This window comes from Lithobates pipiens, unplaced genomic scaffold (assembly GCF_037356315.1).
Source record: "Lithobates pipiens isolate NorthernLeopardFrog02 unplaced genomic scaffold, aLitPip1_a1.2 Scaffold_1, whole genome shotgun sequence".
In the NCBI taxonomy this organism is placed as follows: domain Eukaryota; kingdom Metazoa; phylum Chordata; class Amphibia; order Anura; family Ranidae; genus Lithobates; species Lithobates pipiens.
Genome location: NW_027507685.1, coordinates 237,689,189 through 237,708,535, shown reverse-complemented (window position 1 = coordinate 237,708,535; position 19,347 = coordinate 237,689,189). Strand labels below are relative to the sequence as shown.

Sequence of the window (19,347 nt, the reverse complement as noted above, 5' to 3'; positions counted from 1 at the left end):
ATATTGTGTTTTTAAACTACCCAATATTTAAATTTAGTTATGGATTTGTATTAGTGGTTTGACTTCTGACATATTTATGTTCTACAAAAAGACCAGGAGTGGTATCCATTAATCAAGGCTTTCTCTTCAGTGTCATAGCCATTGCGAAACCATTGATTATGCTGCATTATTAAGCAAATTCACTAACGAGGACTCTTTACATCTGTAGGGAGAGCCAATTTGAGATCGGTTGTAACCGAGATCATTGACACTTTGAGGGTTATTTACTAAAGGAAAATCCACTTTGCACTGCAAGTGCACATGGAAGTGCATTCGCTGTAGATCCGAGGGGGACATGCAAGGAAAATAAATAACAGAATTTTAGCTTACACGTGATTAGATGATAAAATCAGCAGAGTTTCCCCTCATTTCAGATCTACCCCTTAGATTTAGAGTGACTGCCCTTCCAAGTGAACTTTCAGTGCAAAGTGGATTTGCCTTTCGGAAATAACACCTTTTGTTTAGTTCATTCCAATGACCATTCCTTATTTACTAAATCCAAAGTCAAGTTTTTTTGTTCTATTTGGGATTTAGCTGGTTTGTAACCAAACAGATCCATTGCCTCCTTGCAGTTCTGTTGAATCTCTTCTACAAGATGAAAGTCCATAGCAGTTCTCCATTTATAGGGCACCTTTGAAGAGTCTCTTGAGAAAGTCATGATCCCATTTTGATCTGCCACCTCCTTATGGGTGACATTGTAAACCCACTGTTCCAGGTCCTTGGATAGATGGAGGCCAGCAAAATTGTACATTTTTTTTATGTTCTTAAGAGGTTCATTAGAAAGGTCCTCGTGTCGAATTGCCATGTATCGCCCTTGCAGCACCTCAGCTACTTTAGCCACTCTGTTGATGTCAACCTGAGCCTTGCAAATCTTCTTCATAACCCTGCTTGTTGTAATAATTTTATTTCCTTCATTCTTAAGTAAAATCTTATCATCCATGCTGAGGTCAAAGTATTGCCTTGAAAAAGCAATAGCTCGAGGGTCCCTTACAAGGTGCAGAATACGAAGATCAAGAGCGGGGTCTTCGAAAAGGGGAAGCAGAATAGACAGGTCAAGAATACGGACTGTCTTCATCACCACGTGGCTGTATGTCTTGCATGTTTCTCCCATTTGATCCAGCGAAGTGTTCATGCAAAAATGCATACACTTCAAACGGTCATAGCCATCGGTAAGCTTAAAAGCTGAACAAGTTGGTGGGGTGCAGAGTGCTCGAGTTTCTGCATAGAAGGATAATTCAGAAACACGTTTTCCACCTCCAGGAAGATACTGATGAAGAGGGGACACATCGCAGGTGAAAAGTGATCGTAGAAGATCTCTTAAGGGAAAATGCAGAAACTCGGAACCTTCATTCCAAAAATTGAACCAGAGGGGATGTCCAGGCTCAAAGATGTAAAAGACGTTATTGTGATGGTTGAAGATCTGCCCAAGGAATGAAGAACCCGATCTCCAGGATGACAAGACAAGGAGATGGACCGATTTTTTTGGGGGGGCAGAGTGTGGTGAGTGTGTAGAGAAGGAAGTTTTGTAATGAAGAAATATGGATAGAGAAAATAAGAATAGAGATACACAGAAAAAGAAGAAATATTTAGGAGGTGATGACATCATCAGAAACCAAGCAGGAACGTGACCTGGGAAGGCCAGGAAGTCTAAAATCCAATGAGAGGTGAGAAACCAGAGCTGTAAAAAAGTCGAAAATGGTAAAGATTAGTAAACGGAAATTACAGCAGATGAATAACCATGACCAATTATAGAATACTGTATGTCCTGCCCAAATTTTTTTTTTTATTTTTTTTTTAGTTTTCAATGAAGTTGAAAGGAAACCATTTACAGAATATGTCAAGCCCACATGCCCAAAGCCCAAAGAAAGCTCTAATTGTGTGAAAAAAAAAGGACGTTAATTTTGTTTGGGTGCAACGTCGCACGACCACGCAATTGTCAGTTAAAGCAACGCAGTGCCGAATTGCAAAAAAGTGCTCTGATCTTTGGCCAGCCAAATGGTCCGGGGCTGAAGTGGTTAAATAACAAAAACGTTATACTTACCTGCTCTGTGCAGTGGTTTTGGTTCTCGCTCCTGGGCCACACTCTGTGTGTTAATTCTCACACAGATCACAGTTCGGCCCTGCACCCACTCTCTCTACAGACTACTGGCTGTGATTGACAGCAGCAGGAGCCAATTGCTCTCGCTGCTGTGTGAGCCAATGAGGAGAGAAAGACCCAGGAGAGACAATGGTCTTTTGCACATCACTAGATCAAGATGGGGCTCGGGTATGTATGGGGGGGGGGGGGGCTGAGTTGGGAGATGCACACAGAAGGTCAACCAAACTGTCAAACCATCCAATGGTTGGTCTCTAAACTAACCGCATGTGCAGCACCATGGCAGTTAAAGATCAAACAGAGGCCAAGAGGCAGTTTCCTTGAATGAAAACGACAGGAGGGTTTACTTCCAAAAACCTTGAGCCTTTAGAACCACTTTATACTTTGGCAATAAAATCTGGAAGCTGATTGGTTTCTATGCAAAGCTGCACCAGATTTTGCACTCTCCAGTTTTAGTTAATCCACCCCATTGTGTTCATTAAAAAGGAACTTTATTCCTCTTTAGGTTTTATTTCCCTTCTTCTACCTGTACCATTGGTTATCCTCAAAAATCATACTCACGTGTTCAGCAAATCCAGTGCGGTCTGGTGAAACTTGCTGCTCCACCACCGAATCCCAGGTCCTGGGCCTCCAGCTTCTATACTAATGTCATAAGGATGCCAGATGGGTTCTTGCACCCTTCCCCCTGATGGCGTACCACTGCACATGCACAATGTTTCAGAGATTGTCAGGCACATGCATAGTTTGCCCATCATTTCCCTGAAGCCTCCTGAGATGCATGATGTAAGTATCCCAGGAGGGTTAAAGAATCCTATGCTCCCTTTTTCTTAGTTGACACTTGACAGATATGATTTCAGGATTTTGTTGGACAATATGCATAATGCCATTTGCTCGGTTTAAAATCACTTACTAGAAGAAAACTAACATCAGGGCACTGACTTCAGTATCAAATAAAAATCACTTGATTTAAATAAGCAGTACATTTACATAGAAGTTAGCATGGAAAGGAAACACCTGGGACCAAGCAGCTGTGATCAGTGTGAGGCTGTAGGCATCACTGAGCAAACAGAGACTGACACCCCCTCTCCTGGCAACAACCAGGCATTTTGACAGTTGTCATCATGTGCAGCTTAGAATGCCGCCACTAACATCCGTGTTTTGAGCTGGCTGTCTCCTTGGTAATATCTACAGCCTTGCACTGATCACAGCTGCTTGGTCTCAGGTGTTCTCTAACCATGCTGTTTTATGCTAACTTCAATGCAAGTGTGTTGCTTATTTTAGTAATGTGATTTTTATTTGATACTGACCTCAGCGCCCTGCTGTTCCTTTTCTTCTACATTGAGGTGATTTTACCCAGATCGTCTGTGGGAGCTGCAGAGGTTCCAGTCTCAGTCCCTTCTCCTGTTCAGCCTTCCAACCATCCATCCAGTTGCCTCATCCATTCCTCTACCTTGTTGATGGTCTACAGATACAAATGAAAGGTCTAATGGACCAAGGGACTTCTACTAGGACCGCCATATGTATTGTGTACTTGTACTTTCTTTGGATTTAAAATAATTTACTGACCACCAATGAAAGGCTCACTCTTTCTCCCACTGACCATGAATGTAAAGGGACATTTTGAGCATCCAAGAGGTGCTGGAACTATGATATAAGTTTATATGATGTAGTGAAAGGACAAAAAAATTGAAAAGCCCTTAGGTTAGACTGTTCACGACAGACAAGGCCCCCTCCAGTGGGTACCCTAGCAGGTTACCAGAAGAAAATGTGCATATAAAGGAGCACCAGATCAAGATAAGAGTCCAATTTCATTTATTGGTATTGTGCTAAAAGACAGCCAATGCATTTCGGGGGTCAGAAGAACTCCCCCCTCATCAGAGCTTAAGACCCCTTTCACACTGAGCCACCAGTGGTAAAGCTATTTTTAGCGCCACTTTACCATCATTTTAGCATCGCTATTCGGCCATTAGTGGGGTGATTTTAGCGGGGCAATTATAAAAGAGGTTAAATCCGCCCGCAAAATGCCATCGCAGCATATTACAGCACTGGCCCATTGATTTCAATGTGCACAAAAGCGAACACGCGTGTCGGCCCCGCACGCATGAAAAAAAGATCGGTCCACACTTGAGGTATTGCCACAATTATCGGATCATGGGCAGTAATTCTAGCACCAGACCTTTTCTGTAAATCTAAAGTGGTAACCTGTAAAGCATTTCCCATGGATAGTAAGATGTATGTAATTTGTCACCATTGTGTGGGCGTGCGCAATTTTAAAGCGTAACATGTTTGCCATCTATTTACTCGGCGTCATCTTTTATATTTTAAAAGAAAATTGGATTGTTAAGTTGAAGCACTGCCACCTTGGGGACTGCTTGGATTTACCGGATTATTTGCACCTTAGTGACTCTGGGAACATTCCAACCCACCTGACACTCTGGGTTCAGACATCTTTGCACCACCTTAAAGTAATACGTCAATCCACTCAATGAGTTTATATTCTATTAATGTTTACTGAATAACTCAAGGAAGATTTTGTTGCACAAAGAGGTAATAGAACTGAACTTTGGATAACAGTCCCAGTTCAGAAGAAGAATTCCTCCACAATAATACAAGTAAAAACAATCTGAAGATAACAATGTGTTATATACACGTATGTACCGTAGAGTACCACTTGAACATGACCTAAAGGATAAGCAAGAGTTAAAAAATTTGTTCTAGCAAGACTTTTAAAGGGGAAACTCAGGCTGACCTATTCAACTTTTAATCCTAAGGAGAGATCAATTGAACAAGAACAGTATGCGGGCCCTTTAAGTAATAGTGACAGTAATGTCCCAGTTGTAGGCCTGATGGTCTTTGCTACCAGTTGGAGCTTGTTAACAGTGTAGCACCCTCTACTCTTGGGTAGGGGCTAGAGTAGTGGGTTTTTGTGTGTGTTGCTGGTGCAGGTAAATTTAAGCCGGCCTAGCTGTGAGCTAGGCCTGTTTGTTTTGATTTGGAACAGCGGAGTGGTTTTAGTGTAGCAACAGGTGACTGACATGTGCCTCAACTCTTAGGCACCTCCTCTGTTTCCAGGGAGATGGTTCTGGAAAAGGGGCAAGGCAGAGAGCTGGAGTGACATGGGGTGTATGTCGGAGCCCTGACCAATCCCCAACTAGGATTGGCAGGGGGCAGGCTCCTAGATATACCAATGCTCTGCCTGCTGTGTGAGGTTCTGTCGGGTGGAAAAACTGAATGATGGAGTGTTATGCAACGTGCACACAATCAGAATTTCCAATGGGAAATGTTCGATGTGCGCTTGTTGTCGGAAAGTCCAACCGTGTGTATGCTTCATCGAACATTTGCTGTCGGAATGTTTGAGAGCAGGTTCTCAAATTTTCAGACAATAAAGGAAAGTCTGATCGCGTGTACACAAGTCCAACGCACAAAATTCCACGCATGCTCGGAATCAAGTACAAGACGGAAGCGCTCGGTCTTGTAAAACTAGCGTTTGTAATGGACATTCATCATGCTGCAAATTTTGAAATCTTTCAATGCAGCACATTCTCTTCTTCTTTATAATGCTAGTTGCTTTGCTGCTGATATTCACACACAGTTCTGACAAACGGATTTCTTATTATTTCTCGTGATCTCGTTTGTTTTTTCTCTCAAGATCTCCAGAATAATCTTTATTATATTTTTTATAGTGATCTACTTTTTGTTTTGTTTTTTTTCCTCAAGATTTCCAGAATTTTCTTTTTTTTATAGTAAGCTCCATAACAATTTTTGTCGTTTTGTGTGTAAAGTTACCACAACACCATTATTATTTTGAATTTTTTAACCTCAAAGAGGTTGGTTTGTGTTGGTGTCCCTTGTTAAAGTGGAAGTAAACTCCCCTATCGTTTTCAGCCAAGGAATCTGCGATCTTTGCCTCTGTTTAATCTTCAACTGCTATGGTGCTGCACATGTGATTCATTATGACACCAGCCATTGGATGGTTTGATAGTTTGGCTGAGAGCACAGCCAATGTGCAGTTAGCATTCCGGGCATGCCTTTTTTTTTTTAAACTGTTTAAATCGATGGGTTTACTTCCACTTTAATTTGACATTGTATTTTGGAAATGTACCTGCCTACTCACAAACTGTCCTTTTTGAAGTAAAACCCATAGCCAAGTATTTCTCAAAGCAAAAATTAAAAATTTAATAGGGATCATAACAAAATAAAGAGAAAGGCGATGCTGGAGAAACAGTTGAAATTGGTGAAGCCTTTGTACCCCAGGGCAGACATCAATTATTTGGCAGGCAAAATTGGTAGTCTGAGGAGAGACATGCCAGGATTTGGATGAGAGGGAGAGACTATGGGGTTGTTGTGGAGTCAAGTCGCTACAGCCAGGAGGTCTGGCAGGATTTGCATTGGACATGCTGGGATCAGTAGTCCACCAAGTGTCAGTTAGCACATTTATTCTTCTCCTCTAAAATGGTTGCTACCACAAAGAGAACCGAAAACCCTTGTCTGTAATGGACTATCAGGAAAACGATGGGGCTTATTCAGAGTGAGGCCTAGCCATGTGCTAATTGTGAAAGGAATCTAGATTTGGACAGTGATCTCAAGTAGTGTGCTGGAGGAGATGTGCATAGGAAGAGACGATCAGATCTAGACTCAGCTACTTTTAGTCTACTAAGACATATACATTATCTGGGCATCCCATGTCCCTTTTCCCCATCCAAGTTTAATCCCCTAATAAAAACAACAAAAACAAGTAAGAGACAAGTAAGAGCCCGTAGCGGATGTGTCACTGGGCGCGCTGTGGGGCATCGATGTGTGCTGGTGCGCGCTGGCGCTCCTGTGCGGGCGCTCGCGGGTGCGTCGGTGCGCGTGGGCGCCAATCGGCCTACTTAAGTGTTCCCCCGCGGTGTGCTCGGTGCTGTCCGATCTGCAGCTTCCTGTGCCCTGTTACCTGTGACTTTGCTTATGTTCCTGACCTCCTGTTTACCCGGCTCGTCGCTTGGATTATCCTATCTGCTGCCTGCCTTTGACCTCGGCCTGTCTCTGAACTCGCATCTGCCTGCTCCTTTGTAGCACGCTGCCCGCCTGTTGCTTACCCTGCTTGTGATTCGGACTTGAACTTGCTCATCCCTTTTCTGCACCGTCTGCCTGCTGTCATCTGTGCCTGTGGCTGGACCTGCTCACCATCTCCTGTTCGCATCTGCTCCTGCATCCAGCTGTGAGAGTCTGTCTACCTGTCCGAACCCAGCCATCGGATCTCTTCTCCAGCATCTAACCCACCAGGCTCTCATACCCGTCTGCGCTCCCGTGCCACCTGTCCATCCTACCAGGGGCCGTGAACCAGACCCGTAAGGGAGACCTTCCCCTGCTATTTCGGGCTCACCTGTCAGGTACGTGGGTCTGACAGTATCGGACAGCCATGTCTGAGCCCGAGAAGGGAGCCTCCCCCATGGAGGAATTGTGCAGACACCTGGCGGGTCTCACACAAGCCGTGAAGAGTCTGCAAGAAGGCTACACCAGACTGGAAGGCCAAATCCAGGTACTGTCATCTCCTGCACACCAACCAGGAGTTTCCGCTGTCGGACCAGCATCAGCACCCTCCATAGTAATGCTGCCTCCCGAACCCAGGGTACCAACTCCTGAGAGATTCTCTGGTGACCGCAGTAGGTTCCGGTCCTTCCGCAACGCTTGCGAGCTTTACTTTGCTTTACAACCTCGCACCTTCTCCCTGGAAGCGACTAAAGTGGGCTTCGTGATTTCACTTCTGTCTGGTGAACCCCAGTCCTGGGCCCATCGCCTCCTAGAGCAGAAGTCACCCTCCCTTGACAGTCTGGATACCTTTTTTGCCACTATGTCCCAGCTCTATGGGGATCCCCAGCTTCCCGACAATGATATCCCAGTTCCAGTCATAATTGATTGCGGAGCCTGTAGTTGCTTTATTGACCAGACATTTGCTGCCAATCACCGCATTCCCCTCCGACCGAAGTCCCAAAGCCTGGCGGTGAACCTTTCCAATGTCTCCATCCTAAGTTCTGGTCCTGTCACCCAGGAAACTATCCCCTTGCTTACCACCATGGGTCCTAACCACCGTGAACTCCTATGCTTGGACGCCATCTCTTCCCCTCTTTTCCCCATTATCTTGGGAATGCCTTGGCTACAAGCCCACAACCCCAACATCGACTGGGCCACAGGGAGGGTCGAGTTCCTTTCTGGCTACTGCCAACAGCAATGCTTTCTTGAAGTCCCTTCCACGTCCACTCAGCTCCTCAGTCTGGACTCTTGCCCTGAGTCACCTCAAGCAATTCCTGCGCCCTATCGGGATTTTGCGGATGTGTTTAGCAAGAAAGGAGCAGAAACCTTACCCCCGCACAGAACTTACGACTGCCCGATAGAGCTTCTACCTGGAACCGAGGTCCCTTTTGGAAGAATTTTCCCATTAACCGAGCAAGAGCTGGAAACTCTTAGACGAAAACCTCAAGAAAGGCTTCATTTGCCCATCTACTTCCCCAGCTGGGGCCGACATCTTTTTTGTCGAAAAAAAGGGCAAACTCTCTACGACCTTGTATCGATTATCGGGAGCTAAATAAGATTACCATCAAAAATCGCTACCCGCTACCCTTAGTGCCCGAACTCTTCCAAAGACTGGGGTCCGCTGTTGTGTTCACCAAGTTAGATCTCCGCGATGCCTACAACTTGATCCGCATTCGTGAGGGGGACGAGTGGAAGACTGCCTTCCGCACGCGGTTCGGGCACTTCGAATATCTTGTTATGCCCTTTGGTCTGTGTAATGCACCCGCCACTTTCCAACACTTTATAAACGACATCTTCTGTGACCTGTTATATTTATACGTTATCGTTTACTTGGATGACATCCTAATCTTCTCTTCCTCAGTCTCTGACCATCGCAGGCACATCCGAAATGTGTTGACTCGCCTTAGGCAGCATAGACTTTACGCTAAGTTGGAAAAGTGTGAATTTGAGCTCCAATGCATACAGTTCCTTGGCCTGGTTATATCTGTCGACGGTATCAAGATGGATCCTCGGAAGGTGTCCGCTATTCTGGATTGGCCTGCTCCTACCGATAAAAAGGGTGTCCAGCGTTTTTTTCGCTTTGCCAATTTTTGCTGGAAGTTCATTAGGGGCTTCTCTGCAATAATCGCCCCCATCACTGAACTCACCAAGCAAGGAAACCATTTCTGTTGGTCCCCCAAGGCCCAAGTTGCTTTCGAGAAACTGAAGGAACTTTTTACTTCTGCTTCCATCCTAAAGCACCCGGATCCTGCCCTGCCCTTTGTCCTTGAGGTGGACGCTTCGGAAATTGCGGTAGGGGCAGTGCTCTCCCAGCGACAAGGTGCCAAGGCCCTTCTCTTCCCCGTGGCCTTTTACTCTCACAAGCTCTCCGCAGCGGAGAGAAAACTACAATGTGGGGGACCGGGAACTACTGGCTTTAAAAGCAGCTTTGGAGGAGTGGCGTTACTTACTGGAGGGTGCTGCACATCCAATCCTGGTCTATACCGACCATAAGAATTTGGAGTATCTGAGAACAGCTAAGAGATTGAAACCACAGCAGGCACTGTTCTTCTCCAGATTCCACTTCCACATCATGTACACACCCGGTTCCAAGAACATCAAACCAGATGCTCTCTCCCGTATGTTTCATAACTCCCAGGATACCTTGCTTCCAGATACCATCCTCCCTGCTGGAAATTTTTTGCTTCTCCAGGGGGACCTCCTGTCCCGGATTAGACAAGCTTCTGTGGGGTGGTCCCCATCGGTTGAGAATGTTGTAAGGTCGCAAGATGGCATGTTCCGGTACAAGGACAAAATTCTGGTTCCGGAGGGTGTGAGGGTGGCTGTTCTGGAGCTTTGCCACGACCACAAACTTGCCGGTCACTTTGGCACTTTGAAGACGGCGGACTTGGTGCAGCGTGCATTCTGGTGGCCGCAGCTAAGTAGTGATTGCAAGAAGTAATGCACCACCTGTGCCCAGAGCAAGACTAGCTGGACAAGATCCTGGGGTCTACTAAGACCCTTGCCAGTTCCAGAAAGACCTTGGAAGGCTTCTCTACCATCTTTGTGGTGGTCGACAGACTGTCTAAGATGGCCCATTTTCTGCCTATGAAAGGCACACCTTCTGCCTTTGAAACTGCAAAGGTGTTCATTAAAGAAGTGGTGAGGTTGCATGGAGTTCCTTCAAGCATTGTATCCGACTGGGGTGTCCAATTTACAGAAAGAGGCTGGAACTGGCGTGGAATAGACGGAAGTACGTCACGGGCCACAGGGATGTGTTCCGACGGCTCGTGACATCACTTCATTGCATTCCACGCCGGTTCCGGCCTCTTCCTGGTGGCCACAGGACATGCTGCAGGCTGACGGAACAACAATACAGCCTCGCACAGAGACCGGATCAGGACACAAGGACCTTCCCAGGGACCCCACCCATACAGATGAGCCTATTATGTTCTTACCTTTTGTAAGTGTGTTTTGATATCCTGCCGTTTTTAATACTGCACTTAGGTGGCACCTCTTATGTTTTCCCTTTAGTCTTAAAAAATGTATAATGTTTGTTCTTTTCTCTAGTAATTTTCTAGAAAAAAAAAATGATGTAAATAAAAAGTGCCAGAACATGCCTGGTTTTCAAGTGGTTAATGGTGGTGAGAGCAACAGATTTTAGATACTCACCCACCCAGCGGATCCAGTGCTGTCCAATGGAGATCCCATTTTCTGGCAGCGCTCACTCCCAAGCAGCCATGTTTTGGCATGACGTCGTTGAGAGGCTGTCAGCAGTTCCTTGTTCAGCCAGCATGTCTCTTGATAATGCCCTGCTAGGCCCATCTGCTCCTCTTTTAGTGAATGGAAGGCTTTGCCTACTGGGATATGTGATGTTCTTATCTCTGGAGGCAAAGGGGGAACAGGGCATGTTGTTTGCCTAGGTCAGTGTTTCTCCACTCCAGTCCTCAAGTCGCCTCAACAGGTCATGTTTTCAGGATTTCCTTTTAGATGAAATGTCTGTGGTAATTACTAAGGCAGTAAAACTCATCAAATCACCTGTGCAAAATAATGGAAATCCTGAAAACATGACATGTTGGGGCGCCTTGAGGACTGGAGTTGAGAAACACTGGCCTAGGTGAATGACATGCGGGGTTGAGCAGAGCTGGACAAATTAATAAAAAAACAAGTAAAAAAAAAAGATTCCTAATCGGGCAGAGGACCGAAGATGGGTGGTCATCATATGGAGGGTCTTTACCACTTTAATTTTAAAGGCTCATGCTCTAGAGTTGGGTGCAGTGGAATTGGCATCTCTGATGAGAGGACACCAGGGGAATGACCCCTACTAATAAGGGCTCCATAGTGGATACTGATTCATTTTTAAGTAATTTACTCATAGATGTGCCTCTGTTACTTTTTTTTTCACTGGTTATACGTTGAATCGTGTGAGAAAGTGGCTTTCACTAGTGTCAGTTGCTGTCAGACTATGTGTCTTCCTTCGTAGAGTGAAAGTACGCTAGCAACACTTCTATTCTCTTTGTAAGGAGAACAAGAGGAAATTAAATAAAGGAGTGTCTGTGTACTAAGGTTGCCACCTTTTCTTCAAGTCAAACCCGAACACTTTCGCGGAGCACGCCAACTTTATATATATTTTGCCATTAAACAACATTTCTAATCATATGAAGTTAATAACAAGAGTCCCTCTTTACATCAGAGTCCACAGAGTTTCCCTTTTAAATCTGAACTCGCAGAGTTCCCTTTCACTGTAAGGGGGGTCTCTGCAGACTCTGATGTAAGGGAGAACTCTGGGGCCTCTAACATAAGCAATTCTATGAGAGCCCTGATTTAAGGGGGAACACTGAGAACTCTGATGTACAGAGAGGACTCTAATGTAAGGGGGAACACTGTGGCTTCTGGTGTAAAGGGGAGCTGTGATATAAGGGGTGCTCTGAGGACCCCAATTTACCTTAGTGTACTCACTCAGAGGCAGGAGAGAGAAGGGGGGAGACTTCAGTGACAGACAGGGATGGATGGTGAACTCACTCACCCCTTGGCAGTCAGCACCTCTCATTCAGATGTATCTGAGGCTGCTGAATTAAAATTTCCAGCCCCAACTTTCCTTTTCTGAGGCACAGCACCGGGGTTTGGAGTGTGGGCAGACCCAGAGGGGTAGGGGTGGGAGGATGAGGTGCTGATCGAGTCCTCTCCCGTCTGTGTGTGTGTTTGGGGGGTGAATTGTTAGTGCTGTGTGAAAGAGTGTAATGGACACTCTCAGCCTAGACAACTGCAGCCAGCAACCCTGCTGGGAAGCCATAGTCCAGTCTAAATAATGTGTTCAGGTTTCAGGCAGTCTAAAACCCGGACGCATGATTCCAAACCCGAACTGTCCGGTTGAATCCTGGACAGGTGGCAACCCTACTGTGTACATAACCAATAAAAAAAAAAAAAAAACTAGCACTGTATATTTTATTACATTTTAATTGGTGTAGTGCCAGCAGGATCTTCTATAAACTTGGAGCTTCATTCGAGTCAAGTGCTGGAATCTGTGGAACCACACACTCAACAGTGATTCAAGGAGGAATATGCCAACATAAGAACATTAAAATGCCCTTATGTGATTGAGTAGAGAGAAAAAGCAGTACTCAGGCTATATAAGATACAACTTACTTAACCCTCTGGAAGGGAGTGACTTTAAGAGGTATTATTATTGCCTTTTAAGAATTGCAGCAAGGTGAAGGACCTTATTGGGCATTTGGAAGGACCGTATGAGGAAGTAACTTCTGCAGCCAAACTGAATAAAAATTCTTTACCCAAGGGCAACGTGGGGGAAAAGGCATTACAAGAATATGTTGTGGCCCTGAGTGGTTTATGGAATAAACTCACGAGGAAAGACTGTGATTGGTTTGCTAACTTAACAGAAGGGGGCAATGAAATGTATTGTTTCAGGCCTGTGTAAAGTAATGCCTCATTATAGTTTGAAAAATTTGGTGAGGACTGATAAAAGACTCAATTTAGTTAATGCTCTAACAGTGGCCATGGAGAAGCATCAAGAGAAGGAAAAGGGAGCTTGGGTCACGACAAAGACTTTAGGCCAGGCACCATACCTGGGAAAAAGCCAGACTCCTGGACAGATTGTGGTTCTGGGGATTCAGTTTTCTATATTAAATCGCTTTAACAACCTAAAGATGAAGCCTTTTCTGGAACTTTTTGTTTAAAAATTTAAATCAATATTTTTTGCTAGAAATTACTTAAAACCCTCAAACATTATATCGTTTTTTTTTTTGTTTTGTTTTTTAGCAGAGACCCTAGAGAATGAAAAGTTGATTGTTGCAATATTTTATGTCACACAGTATTTGCGCAGCGGTCTTTCAAATGCAATTAAAAAAAAATATATATATATACTCACATGAATTTTAATGTGAAAAGACAACATAGATAACCCAATTCTTTTGTAAAATATAAAAAATTATGGCACACCGCATAAATAGATACCTAAAATGTCACGCTTTAAAATTGTGCATGCTTATGGAATGGTGACAAACTACGGTACCTAAAAAATCTCCATAGGTGACACTTTAAAATATTTTACAGGTTACCTGTTTAATCGCTTCCTGACCGGCGCACAACGATGTACGTCAGCAGAATGGCACGGACAGGCAAATTGGCTTACAGGTACGTCCATTTAAAATTGCCGCCGTGCCATCGCGTGCGTGATGCCAGCGCGTGCCGGTCGGAACCCCCATGAGTCCGATCGCAGGTCCCATGGACTCGATCGCCGTGGGTATACCCGCGATCGTCTCACGGGGAGGGAGAATGGGGAGATGCCAATGTAAACAGCATCTCCCCGTTGTGCCTAGCAACAAGTGACACTGATCTCTGCTCCCTGTGATTGGAGCAGAGATCAGTGATCTATAAATCACAGCCATGCCCCCCACAGTTAGAAACACGCCCCTAGGACACACTTAACCCCTACATTGCCACCTCCTGGTTAACCCCTTCACTGCCAGTGTCACTTAAACAGGAATCCGTGCATTTGTATAGCACTGATTGCTGTATAAATGACAATGGTCCCAAAAATGTGTCAAAAATGTCTGACGTGTCGCAATCACAATAAAAATCTCTGATTGCCGCCGTTACTAGTAAAAAAAAAATATTAATAAAAATGCCATAAAACTATCCCCTATTTTGTAGATGCTTTCTGTCACTGTTCCAGAGGTACAAGTTAAGGTGCCCGGAGATACTGTGGGAGAAAGTGTGAATATTGGTTGCCATAACAATGTAATGTGTACACCTGAAAAAAAGGGTTTATGCTTAGGTCAGGGTAGTTTGTTAGAACAGGTACCCATGGAGTGTTGGACAATGGGTGAGGTGGAGCTGTGCTATGGTCCCATCGGATGTAGTCCCTCCTCAGGTCTTCTTCTAACAAACACTGAGTTGGAAAGCACTGATGATATGGAAAGCTGTGATCTGTTAAGAGTTCGTTCTGCAAACAATGATTTGGTTGCAGTGGGTACCAAGAGAAACTGTTTTGAACCTGAAATACCGATGGTGAAGGGTAAAATGGGTATTTGTAAGTTGAAAGGAGGGCTCAAGGAATGCAGAGTTCCCCCAAGAAAAGTGAATAAGCCCAGGGACCCCAAAAGAAGAGGAAGGCTGAGTATAGGACAATATAGGAACCTGTTAAGATCCAGGGGGGAATGTTCCTGGAAGCGCACCCGGAAAAAGGGTTGGGCCTACGTGGCTGACAGCCAGCACAGAGGTGTCCCAACCATCATGATGGGTGCTGGTGTTCCTCCCTCCGGATCGAAACAAAGGGGGGGGGGGGATATGTGACAGAGCGAGGCTCTGTCCTTATGAAATTGGAGGAAAAAGAGACACAGACACAGACACAGAGTTTGCATATCTGCGGACTGCAAGACTACAGAGTGTAGCGTTTAAATGGAGAAAACTGCTCTGTCAGTTTTCTCCAGGTTTTGCTAGTTTTGGATGGGATTCTGTAGTTTGGAGATCCCTGAGAGTCATGGGTGGGACGGGATCTCCAACCCTGTGTCCGGGTCTTGAGGATAGCGAGCAGGGTGTGTGCCCAGCTGCACACAGCCCATATAACGAGGGGCTGTTGGGAATAGAGGGTGGAGGATGGGGGAGTGTGAGTAGCTTGCTGCTGCTGTTTGAAGAGTGGTTTGCCCTGTGGGAGACTGTAGTCTGTGTAAGGGACTGGAAAAGGCTGACAGCCTTGAGAGTCTGAAAGACTAAAGAAGTCGGTGAGTCCAGGGGGCTGGAAAGAATTGATAAGTCTGTTGGGAGCAAGCAGAGGAACTGCTGACAATTGAGAGCCAGGTGGCTTGGTATGTTTTCATTTGTGTGCTGAATGAAGTTAAACCCCTGCGTGGGATTCCTGGATGGACTATTGTTTTGTTTTTCCTTTTAATAAACGTGGGCTACCAGGCCCTTAACTATAAATGCCTGCCTGATGTGGACTGAAAATGCATCTAACCACTTGAGCTAAACACCCCAATGTCACAATATATATATATATATATATATACCGTATTTATTGGTGTATAACACACACCTTTTTCCCCCTAAAATAAGGGGGAAATCGAGGGTGTGTGCTATATGCCGATCCCCCAATATTGCTAGGGCTTTCTGCTGATATCTGCAGCTTCCGTGTATTTTCGACCACACTCGGCCGTTCGCGGCTATCTTCAGCCATTCTCGGCTATCTTCGGCCGTTCTCAGCGGCTTTCGAGTGCGGCCAAAAATAGCCGAGAACGCCCGAGTGTGGCCAAAAATACCAGAAAGCCACGGAGAATGGCCGAGAACTACCGGCGCCATTTTTAAATGGCAAATGACTGACAAGGCTGAAAATGCAAGGCTGCAAACGACTGACAAGGCTGCAAACGACTGACAAGGCTGCAAACGACTGACAAGGCTGAATACGACTGACAAGGCTGAATACGACTGACAAGGCTGCATACGACTGACAAGGCTGCATACGACTGACAAGGCTGCACTGACAAGGCTGCAAATGACTGACAAGGCTACACTGACAAGGCTGCAAATGACACTGATAAGGCTGCATTGATGGGCATTTAAATGTAAGTTTATTTCCTTAAACTTCCCTCCTAAAAGTTTTTTCTTTTAAATTCGCTCCTAAACTTGGGGTGCGTGTTATACGCCGGTAAATACGGTGTATATATATATATATATATATATATATATATATATATATATATATATATATATATATATATATATATATATATAATTTATGGTGTAGAGCCCTCTGACCGATAAGGATGACAGACAAGGATAACATAAACTCGCTTACTTGAAATGGACCTGAAAGTGTGCCTTGGTCTAACGTACGGTATACCAAAATAAGGGGGCATACCTTAAAATGAAATAAATATGAAATGGGTGAAATGAGTACTCATATGAGGAGTGTGCTAGGGTAAAGGCCTGAAAAAGGGGCGGGTGGGCGGGTATCGCGCACTGGAACCGACGAGGAAGGATGGGCGAACGGCTGCTTATATACCACCGGGCTCCACCCATAATTTCAGGCCACCATACTGGCCTTTCTATTTATGGTGTAGAGCCCTCTGACCGATACGGATAAGGATGACAGACAAGGATAACATAAACTCGCTTACTTGAAATGGACCTGAAAGTGTGCCTTGGTCTAACGTACGGTATACCAAAATAAGGGGGCAAAACACTCAGGTAGGGGAAGCATTTTATTGAACACAGACTGTTTACTGGGTAAGCTTGACAAAGGCCTGGGCCATCTCAATCTGCGGATTGGGTACGTAACGTGCAAAACAGGAGGACTTCCATCTACCCAACTTTTTAATAACATGGACCGGGACCCCTTGGCGGGAGGCCGTTGAAGCTGCCCCGATGCGAAACGAATGTCCTGAGTAGTGCGCAGGATTGAGGTGAAGGATGCCCAGGAGTATCCTGACATGCTCCATGAACTGGGCTGCGTTGAGAGGTTTTGAGTGAAAGGGTAGAAGTGGGCCAGTCCCTGGTTGATCGGCCAAAAGGGTCAACAAGCGGGAGAGGACAGTAACCGGACACCAGCGGTTGTAGGTCTTATAGAAATGTATGTCCGTCCCTGGGCCAAGCTGCTGTGTCTTGGAAACCGCTAAGTGCAAGATGAAGTGGTCCTCGAACCTGACTAGATGGTGCTTGCACAGCATACGTGCCGAGGGGCTACTGCAGGTAAACTCGCCTGGCCGCAGGAAGCCGTAGAAGGCCAGATGTATGGCTGCTTGCAGGACGACACTGACATGGAGACCGAAAGGTGAAGAGGCCAAAATGTCTGACATGTCCCTGAACACTTCGCCTGTGATAGGCAGCCGTTTGACGCTGGAAACTGGCCGACGTTTCTGAATGCCGCGCATGAGAGCCCGGACGGCGTGAAAGGTAAATAAGGAGGGCTTGGTAGGGTCCTGGAGGGACGTGAAGTGTTGTACCCCGGCCAAGTACAAGCGGATTGTGTTGAAGGATAATGCCAAGTCCGAATGGCAGTAGGAAAGGAAGGCAAGGACTTGTTTGACCCGGGAGGACTCTGTATTGTGAGATGATGTGAAGCGACTAAAGGCCCTCCAGGCCGACTGATAGGCCTTGCGGGTATTGTCTGAGAGGGAGTGATCGATGAGTTGCGTTGCTGCTGACAAGTGTGGGGCTAATCCAAGATCAGTTGAGACCAGTCCGGGATAGCTGCTGATGTTGGTTCGGCTCCGGGTACCTGATCAAAAAATGAAACAAAGTTAAAGCGGGAGAGAGCATCCGCCGCCTGATTAAATTTGCCGGGAACAAAGGAACAATGAAGGTTGAACTGAAACAATAATGAGAGCTGGGTCAGTCGCCGCAGGAAGGACATAATCTGTAGAGACCTGGACCTGCCTTTATTAACAATCTCCGCAGTGGCCAGGTTATCTGTAGAAAAGACCACCGTCTGGCCCGACCAGCTGCGGCCCCAGGTGTGTGCAGCGGCTACAATGGGATATAGCTCAAACAGGGAGGACGTCTCAGTGAAGCCAGGAATAGCCAGTATCTGTGGAGGCCAGGGGGCTGCGAGCCAGAGGTTGCCAAAGATCGCCGCAAAGCCCGTGGAGGCCGCCGCGTCGGTCACCACCCGAGGTGAAAGGGCGGACACGGAGGGGACGAACAGGGACACTCCGTTCCAAGAAGATAAGAATTCCTCCCACATGGCTAGGTCTGCCATAGCCGCGGAATCCAGGCTGAGTACTTGCTCCGGGTCCTGAGAGTGGGATAACAAGGCTAACAGGCGTGACACGAACGAGCGCCCCTGGGGGGTGATGCGCATAGCAAAATTAAGCATACCAAGAAGGGACTGAAGTTGTCTCTTGGTACAAGTTCTGGCATGAGTGAAGTCCCTCAGGACCGTCCTGATGCGGGTCAGTTTATCCGGGGGAAGGCTGGCCTGCATAGTGTTGGTGTCTAGGCTGACCCCGAGGAAGGTGATAGCCTGCGACGGACCCTCCACCTTGTGCTCGGCGATGGGGACATTAAGATTATTGAAGACTACCCTCAACTTACCCAGATCTCGTGGAGGAGAGCCGGGTGGCTCTATCAGCAGGAAGTCATCCAGATAATGAATGACTTCCTGACACTGGGCTACATGTAACAAGATCCAAGCAAGAGCCTGCGCGAAGGTGTCGAAGAGCCAAGGACTACTTTTGGACCCGAACGTGAGTTTAGTGGCAAAGTAGTACCGATGCCTCCACTTGATTCCATGCCAGCACCAGAGGGACGGATGGATGGGAAGAAGTTTAAAAGCGTTTGAGATGTCGGCCTTGGAAAGCCAGGTACCTGTGCCTGTTTTAAGAATGGCCTGGATGGCCATGTCTACTGATGCATATTTAAGGGAGAATTCCTCAGAGGGAATAAGAGAATTGAGGCTGGGAACCGTGGAGGAATGAGGCGCTGACAAATCATAAACCAATCTGAGTTTATTAGAGAACTTGCCCTTGACAAGCCCAATAGGGCTGACTCGCCAGGTGCTGAAAGGGGGCTGTTCAAAAGGGCCGATGACAAAGTCCTGATCTAGCTCAGATTGCAGCAGTTGGTCGATGGCTTGTTCATCCGTGGCTGCTGACCGTAGGTTCTGGCATTCATGCGTGAAGTGAGGGAGAGAGACAAGTCCAGTGTGAAAACCTTCTGTGAAGCCCTGGACGAGGAAGGTGGACAGTGAGGGGGTAGGGTGACTGGAA

At 46.1% G+C, this 19,347-nt stretch overlaps 1 protein-coding gene across 1 annotated transcript; it reads right to left on the bottom strand.

Moving 5' to 3' along the window:
* Positions 1–505: 505 nt before the first annotated feature.
* On the bottom strand, positions 506–1,645 carry LOC143978100 (carbohydrate sulfotransferase 6-like). The gene has a single exon (XM_077478866.1). It carries the CDS (start codon positions 1,643–1,645, stop codon positions 506–508), a length of 1,140 nt encoding a protein of 379 aa, XP_077334992.1.
* Positions 1,646–19,347: the final 17,702 nt, after the last annotated feature.

Coding starts and splice junctions, on each gene's coding strand:
- LOC143978100 (XM_077478866.1), bottom strand. CDS start 1,645: ATGATGTCATCACCTCCTAAATATTTCTTCTTTTTCTGTGTATCTCTA.